Source organism: Photinus pyralis, unplaced genomic scaffold (genome assembly GCF_008802855.1).
Source record: "Photinus pyralis isolate 1611_PpyrPB1 unplaced genomic scaffold, Ppyr1.3 Ppyr1.4_LG2, whole genome shotgun sequence".
Taxonomy (NCBI): Eukaryota; Metazoa; Arthropoda; class Insecta; order Coleoptera; family Lampyridae; genus Photinus; species Photinus pyralis.
This window is the reverse complement of record NW_022170403.1, coordinates 40,932,131-40,946,600: the sequence shown is the minus strand read 5'-3', so window position 1 is coordinate 40,946,600 and position 14,470 is coordinate 40,932,131. Positions and strand designations below refer to the sequence as shown.

The following is a 14,470-nucleotide window of genomic DNA, read 5'->3' as shown; positions in this document are numbered from 1 at the left end:
AATAATGTCACAATCTTTCCACTTGAGATTAGGTTTGGATTCACGGACACGATTTCCCTCCTTATTAGTAAACCTTACAATATCGGCAATTATGGAATCATCCATATAGAGGAGAAACGAATCTAATGGTTCTTCAAGTATCTTTCCAGGAGGCAATATCACTTTATTTACAGCGCCTTTGAGAATATTGGTAGAACGAACGCGACCTGTTGGCAAGGGAGATGAAGACCACACAGTTGCATCCTTTGCAGTAAAGATTTCCGACTCTTCTTCTATGAGTAAGGCATCACTCTCTTCGTTCTCAGATTCTGATTGTAGATCATCTTCTTCGGACGCTATGCTTTCGTGATTACTTTCTTCATCAGTAGAGTCTTCTATATCAAGTTCTGATTCATGGTCGCTGTCTGAAATGTTGTTGGCCAAATTCGCAACTATTTCTCGCAACTCTTTATCACTGAGCGGTCTATTTTGATCGGCATCCATTTCTAAAATAAGGTAATATCATTCAATTATTATTTGTTTGAAAAGATGTAACGAACGGTAGAAAAAAAAAATTTATCACCACGTTCTCACATCTAATAAATAAAATCATCAGAAGCGCAAATTGAAAAACAATGAGGTTATAAATCACACAACAAATTTTGTAACTTTCGTGATATTCCGTAAAACGGTTTATGTAGTAACAAACCTTACCTTAGTAGTAGCACACTTCCGGTACACATAAAAATATGTAATATTATTATAAACAAACACGTAAGCACCTTTTCACAAAACAAACAAACGCTTTGTAACACCACAAACGCTCGCTTCTCAAAGTGTTAAGACCAAGTGTCCAATAGACACACGTTGACCGGATAAAGTAAAATTATTTTAAAAGTAAGATTTTTTAAAAACTATAATCGCAATTCATAATCAAGGTTGGTATTTTTGTAACATATCTGTAGGTGGAGGAAGTCGTAAAGACATTTGGGTATAGGTCCTACAGAAATAAATATATGATTATCAGAAATGGAAAATGTGTCCGATGGACACACGTTAACCGGATTAGGGTTAAAAACACGTACAGAGTGACCTAACATTACCGTAGGTGCTATCCGCATAACAATATATATAGCAAGTATCTTGCCTGAACTACATGCATGCATACACAGTAAACCAATATCGGATATGCGGCATTTCGATCACTATACGAGACATAAGGAGCAACTTTTACCACAGGCACTTACAGAGAGTAACTGCTTCCACGTTGGGCATGCGTCGCTTAAGTGCCCCTACCTCTCAAAATAAACTTAGTTGAGTTACGATTTAATGTGCCTGTTCCACAAAATTGGCTTCCACTCGGGCGGCTCGGTTTCGGTTCTTTGGTACGAAAAATTTTTGATTCCACAAAAATGCGTACCCAATTCAGCGAAGTTGGATATTTATTTGTAGGTTTAAGAAAGTCTTCTCACATTTTTTAAAAGCAAACTTTAATAACAAAATGTATACAAAGTGATAATTTCCTGTCAATGTGCAAAATCTAGTTGCCAGATTTAGATGCCGATATGCTGGTCTAAACTTCGAGCAGCTTTAGTCTGGGGCTGGATCAGCTTTGGGAGATGTGTGGTGTAGATTCTCAGAAGATAACCACTGCTCGATAAGTCAGTACCATCATACCCGAGATGCCCTCAACAACCGCATTGATACCTAACTGTGCTTGAGTGTAGTTCTTGCTTCCACGGTGCCATTGGAATGTTCTTCCTTGGGTCTTTTGTTTTCCGTCTGTGCTGTTTGATGATTTAGTACATTTCTGTTAATCTTATTTCCAGCGGGTAGCTTACTGTTTCTTCTTCAGGGTGTTAACTGGTGTTTCCCCTGCTGAGTTCGTGGTGAGGATTGTGATTCCTTTCCATGTCCCAGCTTGTTATGTGGTGACCTCTAGTTCTTTCTGGATAAAATCCTTGAATCTTTCCTTAAATTCTGGAACTTTGAAGAGTTTGGTGTTCCCATTCATTTGCCATGTCATAAACAAAAATTTTGATGCCAAAACCCCTCTATTCCACGACCATTGTTTAATTGGAAGTAACTGAATCATTATCAATACCTGATTCTAACTCAGATTCCTCCATTGAAATAATGAAAGGTGGATGTTTTCAAACGAAATATTTCCCATTTATTTAACACATGTCCATGAACCTAGCAGAGCAAGGTCAGTAGAACACAATCAGACATATTGGGTAATTAGGTGCTAATTAAGTGCCCTATTCCCGAATTAAATGCTCCTCTTTTTTTAAATTATTACATGTTTTGCCAGGTTCATATGAACTCAGCATTTTACCTTAAAAACCCAAGAAAATTAAAAGTGAACTAACTAATAATTAGGTGCTGATTAGCTGCTAATTAAGTGACCTGTTTTCAAATTCTGTGCTCTTCCTTTTTTTTATTTTTACTTTTACTATTTACATGATTTAAGCAGACAGGCACTGTGTTTACTAAAACAAATACGTCTTTAAGTGTTCTTGATTTGGTGCTAATTAATTGCTTTAAACGCAAAAAGTTACAAAAATTGTTCGTACAAATTTTACAAAGGCGTACTTCGAAAACAAAATTGCTATATTGTGCGTTGAATTATGAAAAGTGCAAGCGTAGCACGGGCAAGGGACGTAGGATGCTATATGATACTTGACAATTAAGATAAAACCTAATTATTAGTTAGTTCACTTTTCATTTTCTTGGGTTTTTAAGGTAGTGCTCTGCTGAGTTCATATGAACCTGGCAGAACATGTAATAATTTTTTAAAAGAAAGGAGCATCTAATTCGGGGATAGGGCACTTAATTAGCACCTAATTAGCACCTAATTATAGTTAGTTCACTTTTCATTTTCTTGGTTTTTTGAGGTAGTGTTCTGCGGAGTTCATATGAACCTGGAAAAACATAATTTTTTAAAAAAATAAGCATTTAATTCGGGAATAGGGCACTTAATTAGCACCTAATTATGCAATATGTTTGATTGTGTTCTGCTGACCTTGCTCTGCTAGGTTCATGGACATCTTCCGAAATTAGTTTTTCACAATGATTACAAACATTTTGCCATATGTCAGAAGTACAATTTGAAAGAGCTTCAAGCCATAAATTTTTAACCTTATCCTTGGATGAAAGCTGAGAATTTATACGCTTGTTGTAGTAAGTTTTACAGACCCCCATGCCATTTCAATAGGATTGTACTGGCAATGGTACGGAGGCAATCTACAAACTTCGTGCCCATTCTCTTTAAAAAATTCGTCAGTCACGTAACGTTTGTTATTGTCTTTCCTAAAAGGTTCAATTAAACTCCACAAAGATAATTTTTGGTAATTTTGCCCTCAATTTTGACATTGTGTTTAATCCTGCATCTGATCCTTTTTCCAATTACGTGAGGGTAATTTTTCCAACTGCACCGAATGATACGGTGCATTGTCCAAGATCACCACACATTTACCTTGAATTTTGTTCAGAGCAGGAAGTAATTGATTAACCACCCAATTTTGAAAAATCTCCCCGTTCATAGTTTTGTGATAATCCTTATCGTTACTATTTGACGTTTGTAATAAATTACACCCTTCCAAAAATCCAAAACAAGACGCCGCATGCAAAACAGTAAAACGCTCCCCTTCTGATTTAATTTTAGACGGATTACTTTTAATTTCAGAATCGTGTACCCATTTTCGGACAATGGATCCAAGTTTCGCCCAGATATACGAATGTTATATTTTCACATGAATTTTGGTATTGCAAGAATTTCCTCAAAAATGTAATTTTGGATGTTTCTGTTCACAGAGAATTTTACGTCCATTTATGTTTGTATTTATAACCTATGGATTTTAGAATGTCATATAAAGTAGTTTTCCCCTTATCAAAATCAAAATTTTCCCGCGCGTCCCTTAGTAAGTCAGCCAAAGTAAAGTGTTCATTTTGCGAGTGATAATTCCAAATCAGTCGTTGCAAATCTTCCCGAAATGAAAAACCTAATTGCAGATACAGCATGTTCATGATACCAGACTAAGAAATAACGAAATTTCGTCGAAATTCGAGTTTTTCTCATCCCAGTTTACGGTAGGAATTTTTTTTCGTAATCTGGGATCTGACGCACACTCTATATCCTATCCAAAGACGTGCCATCAGTCTCGAGAAAAAATTAATATAAACTGCTTTTTAGGGGTAGTTTCCAAACAAAACATTCGGCTTATTTGAATAAAGTAAATATTTGCTTTTGTCGCCTCTATCGTCCCATTTTTTTTGAACACTCTATATATCATGTTGTTTTAAAACATGTTTTTAACTTTCACAAATCTGGGAAATTTAAGAGTAGGGCAGACTGCAACAATTTCTATAAGCCCCTGATTCATTCATGACACGTAGAGCTCACACGAACTCGTAGGTCGCACATCATTCGCCAGATCATTTAGCAAGCATATCCGCTTGTTTATCTAATTTTTTTGTTGTGTATCAAAATAGATGTTGTCAAATACTGTCATGTGGTTGGCGCTTCTTTCACGCCTTTCCTTAACAATTTCGCGCAGGTAAAACAAATCTGGCGTGTAAAAATAGAGTGGAATGATTTTTGAACTGGAAAGATCATCTTAAAAATTGCAGACATTGTTCACATCCCATTCCAAATTATTTATTGTGTTCATATTTCGTGCCAAATTTTAAGTCGTTGCTGCGCACAAACTCCGTCCGCAACAGCGGCGTTGCAACGCCGATTTTTCGTTTCGCTCGCATTCGAACGCGAAATTCGAGAAATTTTCGTAAATTCGATAATGTGTAATGGGATAATTTCTATACAATGTAAATAAGTCGGACGGTGTCGAAGCATAATAATCGGCAGCTGTATCGTATAGCATGGATCTTTAAATAGATACGCCGACGTTCGTTCGTCCTGAAGGCCCCTCCAACGAGGTGCTGCAGGTCCCGATGCGGGAGATTTTTAAAACATTCTACGCTCGCAATTCGCAAACGACCGACGTCTTGGTGATAATACCAAATCGGGGATGATAACTTGACTTCTGCTAAATGAAGTCGTGGAAGCAATCGAATAGTGATAGAGAGGAACTTTTAATTAATTTATACGAACAATTTTCTTTCGTGTTTGTGTAGTGATTGTGCTTTTCTCATTATAATTTTCGCTTTGTTTTTGTGAGATTTTTGTGGTTAACATGCATCATCGACAGCAACAGCAACAGCAGAGTCAGCAAATGACTCAGCAAAGTCAGATTCAGCAAAGTCAAACTCAACAGCAAAGAATGAGCCGTACGGAGACTCGACAGTTCACCACCCATCAAACAGGTTAGCCATCTCCAAAAAACTGCCCTACTTTCCTTGTATGGTAAAGTTTTCTTATTGCAGTGTTTAATATAAATAGAAGATGACTACTAAACTAATTGCCAAAACGCTCCCTTCCGCTAAATTTAAGAATTACTCATTTTTGCCTTGTCTTCCTCAAAAATTCTAACCGCCGACCTCTTTCGCCCCCAAATTACATTAGTCGTTTTGGCAGTCATCCTCTAAAATAAACCAAAACTCTCTTCAATTTGAGTGCCAAAAAAATGTATCCAGTTAACAATATCGTATTTATAAATTAAATTAAATTCCCGGTTCATTAGCATTTTTTTCGACCATGGTCCAAATGGAAAGTAATTAAAACCCTGTTGACCATCACGTGCCAAAAGTATCCCAATAAATTTTGCAACTTGTCAATTAACCAAAAAGAAAAGCATCAACCCAACTATTTATTGCGCATTAATTACGACGGGAAGCTTTACAAAAATTAATCACAATCTCATCCACAATCGCGCGCCGCATGTCACATCTGAAATTCAGATTTTATTGGTGAGATAAAGATAGCTGCTCCAAAAATGGCCGGCGGTAACACGATCCAAGAACGAAAATAGAACGCGTCGAACCCCCATACCGTCGAGGAAAGTATGCCGAATATCTACCTACATTCTCCCGTTATTTTGGGGTTCTGTACTTAGTGACAAAATGTAATTGCGTGACATGAACGGATTTTGGAACAGAAGGCGATTTTTATCAAAATCTTTTCGTATTTTTAATTTGAGGAATTAGCCAAGCCAGCAGAAATTTGAAGTCACCGGTTAAAAATAATTTCCCGAAACAATCAACAACACATTTTTAATATTTTTCATCTGTATCATTTGGCCACTGATTGCCGAACTTTCAATAGATAAATTTTTCCCTCGATTTTTTCACTATCCAAAAATTACTGTCGAATGATTCTTTTTTTAAAACTTCAGGAGGTTTTGTTGTATGTTTATCAATTATAATTTGTTTTCAATTTTTGTCACTTATGAAAGACAAAAACTCAAACTTTTAGTCCTATACCTGTGATGTCATTGAAGTCCATAAAAACACTAGAAATTGGTGGTTGGAAAGCTGTATACCTATTACCAAATATTGCTCCTAAAGTTCTGACGCCTATTTTCGGTACAGCATTTGCGCCCTTTTTTCAATTTGAAAAATTCACATTTAAAAGACCTTTTGAAAAGCCATCTACATTAAATTTGCCTTGATGAGTCATAACCATCATTTTTTATGTAGTAATGTAAGCGAATACTTTCCATACGTGCGTATTTTGATGATTTTTTTAATACCTTAGCGGGGGCGAGGGCCCTCTCCTGCCCCTTCAAATGACAACCCTGTTTCACCCCTGCATTTCTCTTGCATTTGGGAGCATCAAAATAATTTTTGAATCCAAATTTTCCTCTTACTTGATATCAAGGTGAAATAGCTAATTAGTAATTACCTACTTTTTAAAAAATCCTGTTTTTTAAATACATACTTGAAATATTTAACATTTTGAACGTTTTGAATTGGCGCCAATTCCAATTTTCTAAAATGTTTTTCATAATTTTAATTAGCAACTGAAACAAAAGCGGCGTTTTAATTAATTTTAATTTTTGTAGTGCAAACTTGGTAATTATTCAGTTCAATTCGTGTTTATTATCTAAAAAATGTGCATTTTTTTTCAATTTTTAGCACAGTTCAACTTATGCCAATTTTTTGTAAATTTTGAATTGAATTTTTTTTAATCGTTTGACCTGAAAAGGTATTTTTTAAGTGCCTCTTGTCAAAGAAATTGGATAGAAAAGCACCAAAAGAAACATTTTAATAATTAGATTACAGGTCCAAAATGTATTGTTTTTTTAGAAAATATTTTTACAAAAACGAAAAGAGCATTTCCAAAAACCTTCCCTTCATCATCCTATATGTTATGGTAAAAATTAAAGATGAAAAGCAAAGTTTGAGATTTTTTGGAGGGGTAGGTTCCAAACGATCCGGTTTATTTAGAAAAAATAGTTGTTTTAGTCACTTTCTACAACCAATGTTGATTCAGTTTAGTGTCCTTTTGAAAACTGAACAAAAAATATTGATCTTCTGTTTTTTTTAATTACTTTGTTTATGTCTGCACCAAAGATTGTAAACAGAATAATTGCGTTTTTTTTTCAGTTTCTTAGTCGGGTCATATACAGGGCCTGCAACAGTGCATCGGTCTTTCTTAGCTCGTACCTGATAAAAAACATTTAGTGAAAACGTCAACTATCTATGATTGCGTATCTACAGAAATTATTTTGGAATGTACAGGGGGTCCCATTTTTACGGTGTCAATAAACTTTTTTTTAATAGAACACTATATTTGTACTCATTTCCATGTCATTTAGTAACCTCTCCTTGCAAATCTATTGTCAATAAGTGTCAATATATAACTGATTTTTAAAAAATAGAACACCCTGTATATTTTTACTCGTTTCCTGTTAAGTTTTTGGTTTTTTGTCAACTTTGCAATCATAAGTAAGCCTCACTACCTTGATTCTGAAGTTAAGAAATACATTTGATCATGAATAAGATGGCAACGTTAACAAAAAACCAAAAATTTAACAGGAAACAAGTAAAAATATACAGGGTGTTATATTTTTTTTTAAATCAGTTATTTATTGACACCGTAAAAATGGGACATGTAATTTCTGTAGATGCGCAACCATCTACAGTTGACATTTGCACAAAAGGTGTTTTTTTATTTTTTTTACCAGGTATGAGCTAGTAAAGACCGACGTACCATTGCAACACCCTGTATAATATCAAGAAATTTGGTGGAGACACGCTTTTGTATTATATCGAGAAGGCATCAGATACGAAATTTCGTCCAACTTTTTTTTCATCTTCGTGGTATAAGAATTTTGAAAACATTTTTGCAAAACAAAACAAAAAGAGCATACCTAAAATCTAGGCAAATTTCATCCTCCTATTTGTTATGAGGCAAAAATTAAAGATAGGAATAACTCATTTTTAGTAGTTTCGAAAAAGACCATGGACCAATTGAATTAATTCAAAAAAAACTATGCTTTTACGCTTTTAGGAATTTTGTTATATTCATTATTATGATTATGACTGTATACCAGGTCTTGTTTTGTAAAAATCAGCAGAATAAACCATTCTTCGATTTTTCAATTTTTTGGAATTTTTAAAAAAATAGTTCTAAATGTGTAATGGTTTAATTTTTTAAAAAATTTAAAATTGATCCGTTCTTTTTTAATTTATTAAAAAAATGTCTTTGTATAGATCTCTATTTCCCAAAAACTCGGTAACACTTCTCATAAATTTTATTTAAATAGTCGTTTGATTTTAAATTCAAAAATCAAAAAGTAGTCTTTTGGGCAATGTAAGTTTGATTTTTAAATTTATTTTCCCAAATCGCACTTTTTTAGGTCGGTTCCAAAAATCTCAAAATCCCTTTCATTAACAATTTATAAATTCGCCCAAAGATGATTAAAAAAAATTTTGTTATGCAGATACCGAAACTTTGTTTTCAAAAAACTTGGCCCATATCTTTATTTAAAATTTGTTTGTTTCAATTCGTTGTTAAGATTTGATTTTAAATTATATATATTTTTTTAATAATCAAACGACTGGTTTTTTAAATTTTCTGTTCAAAAAATTCAGTACCCCGTTCGCTACCTATTTAAATTCTTTTTAGTGTAAATACAAACAAATATGCCTATAGCTTTAAAATTGGTTTGCTTGAATTAGTTACTAAAATGTATCACGCGTTTCTTTAGGATGAGTTTTATATTTCAATACCAATTCGTAAACATTTTGTTAAAATATCAAGGTTACACTTTAAAAGAGCTTCAACTGAAGTTAATTTGGGAAAATTTCTTCAGTATGCGGTCCCTTAAATCAGTTGAGTTTTGAAAGTGTTATGCGCTTTTTTGAATCAGTTTTAGGATTGATTATGAACTTAATCTCCAATGATTTTAAATAAAACTATCAAGCAACTTTTAATTCTAAATATGTAATTTTTCATTTAAATTTTTTTACAGTATTCTTGAGATTTTTTAATGGAGATAAAAAAAATTCAATGCGCAAAAAAGTGCCATCTATCCCTTTGTCTTATTTTAAAACTTTTTTTTTTCAGTTAGTAGTCAAGGATTTAAGTTCGAGCTATCCTTAAAATAAGGCCAAAAATAAATAAATAAATTATTTTAAAAAATGGCCCAGCCAAAAATATGTAAAATACTGAGTTTTTTGAATGTAAATCTTGAAAAAACTTGGTACATTTTTTTCAAAATACTTTTGTTAAATATCTTGTTAATTTATGTTTTTAAGTTAAATTTTAGTTTTTGAAAATACTCAAGCAATCTTAAAAGCATTGATTGGAGTTTTTTGATTTATTTTAATCGCTTTGCATAGGTCTGTGGTATATTTGCCAAAGGCAATTATCCCAATGCTTTTCTTTGAAGCTATTTTTGATAAACTCATTAAAATGAGATTTTAATTTAACTTATAAATTTAAAAAAATTTGTTTCACTAAATCATCTTTATGTATTTAAGTTTTTTGTGTTGACTTTTTTACTTTTGGATTAATTTTATTTTTTAAGTTAGCAAGCAATATTTTGAAAGTTGGAAATGTCTTTCTTGATCCTGTGTTTACGAATGCCTCTTTGCCTAAATCTGTTCCGGGAATGTCAACGACCCATTTGTTGAATATTTAACGGATATTTAATTAAATAACTTCAAAAATAAAGAAAGTATTATCAAAAAGGTTGCTTCCATTGTTTCTTTTTTTTGTCCGATTCACATAATATGATTTTAAGTTAGATTTTGTTTTTTTTTCAATTTTTTGTGTATTCCAATACAAATTTTAAAAAATTTTATAAACTTTAATTTTAATGAATCACGAATTTCAAAAAATCTCTTTTCAATATAGCTTCGATACATATGGAATTTCCATACATGAATTTTTTGTATGTATCAAAAAAGGTTCTCCATCATGTTTGTATGATTTTTTCACACTTCGCCATCAACATTATGGGTGTTCTAAACTCAGAAACTTAAGGGAAATGGAAATCACCTGCTGAGCCGGTGCATATTTTTAAACTGAAATATAAATTTTGGATTTGGCGTTGCACAAATGTTTCAAAAGATCATTTTTTTAAATAAACCAATTCGGCCAATTGGTTTTTTGTATTTATCTTAAAAATCAAAGGGTTGCATAATGAAGTTCCTTAACAATTCCAGACACAACGCGAACAAAACTTGAGATTTGCGTTGATATGTCTATATACTAACCTTCAATTTGCGCGTTATGTTAATTTTTTTATTTTTTTACAGTTCAAGAAGGACACATGCAGGTATCCGGGCAACACATGATAGATCAAGCTGGTTTGCAACAAATTGGATTTGGTCCAAATGCAGCGCCACCGATGTTTGAAAAGGTTTTCCAAAACGCAAGATTCGCCCAAGGTGGTAATGCCACCTTTGACGGTCGCGTTACTGGAAAACCCCAACCGACAGTCGTGTGGACCCGCAAAGGAGCCCAAATGAGAGATTCATCCAAATATCGCATCTCCTACAACGATCAAACTGGCGACATCACTTTGGCCATTTATCAAATCGGGCCCGGAGATGAAGGAGAATACACGTGTTCCGCAAGAAACCAATACGGAGAGGCGGTTTGCTCCGTCTATATTCAACCCGAAGGTTTCCCGATGGCTCAGCAAGGTACCCAGAAAACACAAACCTTCAAAACTTCCGAACATAAGACCACCAGCACTGCGCACGGTACCACATACCAAAAGCACCAAGAATCTTCTTTCTACACCAACGGCACGGAGCAGGAATTTAAAATAGATACATTTGAATATCGTCTTCTGCGCGAGGTGTCATTTCGAGAATCCATCACTAGAAGGCACGCAAGTGAAACCGACGTGCACGTATCGACCACGGTGGAAAGATCGTTAGGTCCACCAGCTCCGCCACAAATAACTCAAAAGCCTCGCAACTCAAAGTTGTTGGAGGGATCCGATGCAGTGTTCAGTGCAAAAGTTGCCGCAAATCCCAGACCGCGCTTGACTTGGTTCCGAAACGGCCAAAGAATCACGCAGTCCAATAAATACGAATCCAGTTACTCCAACAATCAAGCAACACTTCGGGTGAAACAAGCCCAATCGGAAGACTCCGGGCATTACACGCTATTAGCCGAGAATCCCCAAGGGTGCATTGTATCCTCGGCGTATTTGGCTATCGAACCAGTAACCACCCAAGAAGGTTTAGTGCACGATGCGACATTCCCAGTGCACCAAATTGAGGAGCCGTCGGAGACGGCCAAGACTCTTGCACCTAACTTTGTACGAGTGTGCGGTGATCGGGATATTACAGAAGGTAAAATGACACGTTTCGACTGCAGAGTTACAGGGCGTCCCTATCCTGAGGTTACTTGGTTAATCAACGGGCGCAAGGTAACTGATGATCACAATCACAAAATACTCGTAAACGAGTCTGGTAACCACGCACTTATGATTACGAGTGTTGGACGTAACGATTCCGGAATAGTAACTTGCGTTGCCACAAACAAGTCTGGAGAGACCTCTTTCCAGTGCAATCTGAATGTTATTGAAAAGGAGCAGGTCGTTGCTCCGAAATTTGTAGAACGATTTACCACGACTAGCGTAAAAGAAGGGGAACCGGTAGTTCTGCACGCTAGAGCTGTAGGAACTCCTGCCCCACGAATCACTTGGCAGAAGGATGGTGTGCCATTAACTCCAAGTCACGAAATACGAATTACGACGGACAACAGTGGATCCTCGACATTGGACATTTCGCGAGCCAAGGCGTCGGATGCTGCATGGTATCAGTGCACCGCTCAGAATGTCGCCGGGTCCACTGCAACACGAGCACGTCTGTTCGTCGAAGTACCCCAAGGACCTATGTCGGAACCTTGGCGTCTACATCTTCCCCGACCGACTAAAGTTATTGAACCTGAGTAAGTATACGCGCACTTTGAAACGAATTTCGCTCACTGTTTTCTGTGTAGACCCGAACCTGGTCCTGAGGTGATCTACCTCAAACACATCGAGCCCGCTCAACCTTACTATCCCAGGGCGGAAGAGGACCGGGTATATCCACCTCCGCAATTTATCATTCCCTTGCGCGACGTAATGCAACTGGAAGGTGGAAAGGTTCACTTCGAAGCAAGAATCGAACCTGTAGGTGATCCTACGATGCGCGTGGAGTGGTTTGTCAACGGAAAATCATTGGAAGCAAGTGAGTATTACGACCAGTTAGTAGGGCGCGAAATTGCATTGTATGATTTTAGGCTCCCGCGCGACAACAATTTTCCGCTTTGGATTTATAGCGCTTGACTTGCTCAGTATTACTATGCGTGATAGTGGCGAATACGTCTGCCGTGTAACCAGCGCTACAGGTTCCACGGAATCACGTGCCACACTCGGCGTGACCGCGCGCGCTTCAATCGAACGTACGAGTCAGCACCCCGACAGCCTACAGTACATTCAACAACTCGAAGACTACTCAAAGTACCAAAGGACCGATAGCCTCGAAGAGACTTCATCGCAGAAACCGCACTTCATCCGTCCACTCCAAGATCAGGGCGCTCTCCAGGAAGGACGAAACGCGCACTTCGAAGCGCAATTAACACCAGTGAGCGACCCGACGATGAAAGTGGAGTGGTACAAGGATGGAAGACCGATCACGGCCAGTTCCAGAATTTCGACCATATTCAACTTCGGTTACGTTTCCCTAAATATAATGCACCTACGTGCCGAAGATGCCGGAACTTACACGGTGAGGGCAGTGAATCGTATGGGAGAGGCTATCAGTAATGCAAACTTGCAAGTGATCGTGCGCTCAACGGTCACAAGCGACTTGGGAATACCAGAACAACAAAGGTACATTGAGAAGGTGGGCGAGCTGGAAGCGTACCAGCAGCAACAGCACCACAAGTACGTTCAGGAAACTCCCGAGAGTTCCCAACCGCCCGAGTTTAAAACGCCGATCAAAGACCAGCACGGAATACGCGAGGGCGGTTTCGCACACTTTGAAGCGCGGCTGGAACCCACCGGTGACAGCACGTTGAAAGTTGAATGGTTAAAGGATGGACGACCGGTAGAGGCGAGCTCGAGAATGACGACATTTTTCAACTTTGGTTACGTCGCCTTGACGATCAAGGCCGTCACCATTCACGATGTCGGCAACTACACCTGCCGCGCCTACAACGCTTTAGGCGAAGCGGCTACCACCGCGCAACTTAGCGTTGTCAGCAAGAAGGATATAATCGTCGATTCCCAACATCCCGGCGGATTGCAAAAGATACAGCACTTGGAGGACTCGACACGGTACACTCGCAAAATGGACGAGGAGGTTACGGTCACGCAAAAGCCTAGGTTTTTGGGGCCGCTGAAAGGGACGAACAAAATCGTCGAGGGACAACGCGCTCATTTCGAAGCGCGAGTTGAACCGCAAAACGACTCGACCATGAAGTTGGATTGGTACTTCAATGGAAAGTTAATCGAGAGTGCCAATCGCATACAAACCTACCATGACTTTGGCTATGTCGCCTTGGATATTCTCAGCGTGAGAGGCGAGGACAGCGGCACCTATACTGTTGTCGCTAGAAACGCGCTGGGTGAAGCTCAACTCTCCGCCAGCATGGTGGTGGAAAGTAAGTATCCACTTTCTCGTCTTCAGCTTCTACCATGTGGGTCGTCAAATTTAACAAATTGTTTAACTCTACCCCTTTTAATTACAGCACGCGCCAGCATTGACACAAGAAGCATGCACAGGACCGCGTACGAAAAAACGCAACGCATGGAGAGGCCTCCACATGTAGAACCCGAATATCAAATTGAAGAATTGTGTAAATCAAAACCGATCTTTGTCGTGCCACTATCTGATCCACAGCCACTCTCCGAGGGCCGAAATATTCACTTGGAGTGCCGATTGGAACCAATGGGCGATCCCACAATGCGAGTCGATTGGTTCTGCAACGGAAAACCGATAACAGTCGGTTCTCGATTCCGAACGTACTACGACTTCGGCTTCGTCGCCTTGGATATAATCCACGCGACCGCCTTAGACTCAGGAGAATACACAGTGCGTGCCACTAACCAACTGGGATCGGCCCACACATCGGCTT

The 14,470-nt window shown here is 37.5% G+C and overlaps 1 protein-coding gene across 1 annotated transcript in view; it reads left to right on the top strand.

Annotated features, from left to right (window-relative positions):
* The first annotated feature begins 4,927 nt into the window (after nt 1–4,927).
* Nucleotides 4,928–14,470, top strand: part of LOC116164010 (titin-like) — a 15,045-nt gene continuing 5,502 nt past the window's right edge. The window contains exons 1-5 of the mRNA XM_031478138.1: nt 4,928–5,304; nt 10,648–12,298; nt 12,350–12,579; nt 12,632–13,996; nt 14,084–14,466. Of these exons, the coding sequence (XP_031333998.1) occupies nt 5,175–5,304; nt 10,648–12,298; nt 12,350–12,579; nt 12,632–13,996; nt 14,084–14,466 (3,759 nt within the window). The 5' untranslated portion in view covers nt 4,928–5,174. The remainder of the gene's footprint in view (nt 5,305–10,647; nt 12,299–12,349; nt 12,580–12,631; nt 13,997–14,083; nt 14,467–14,470) is intronic.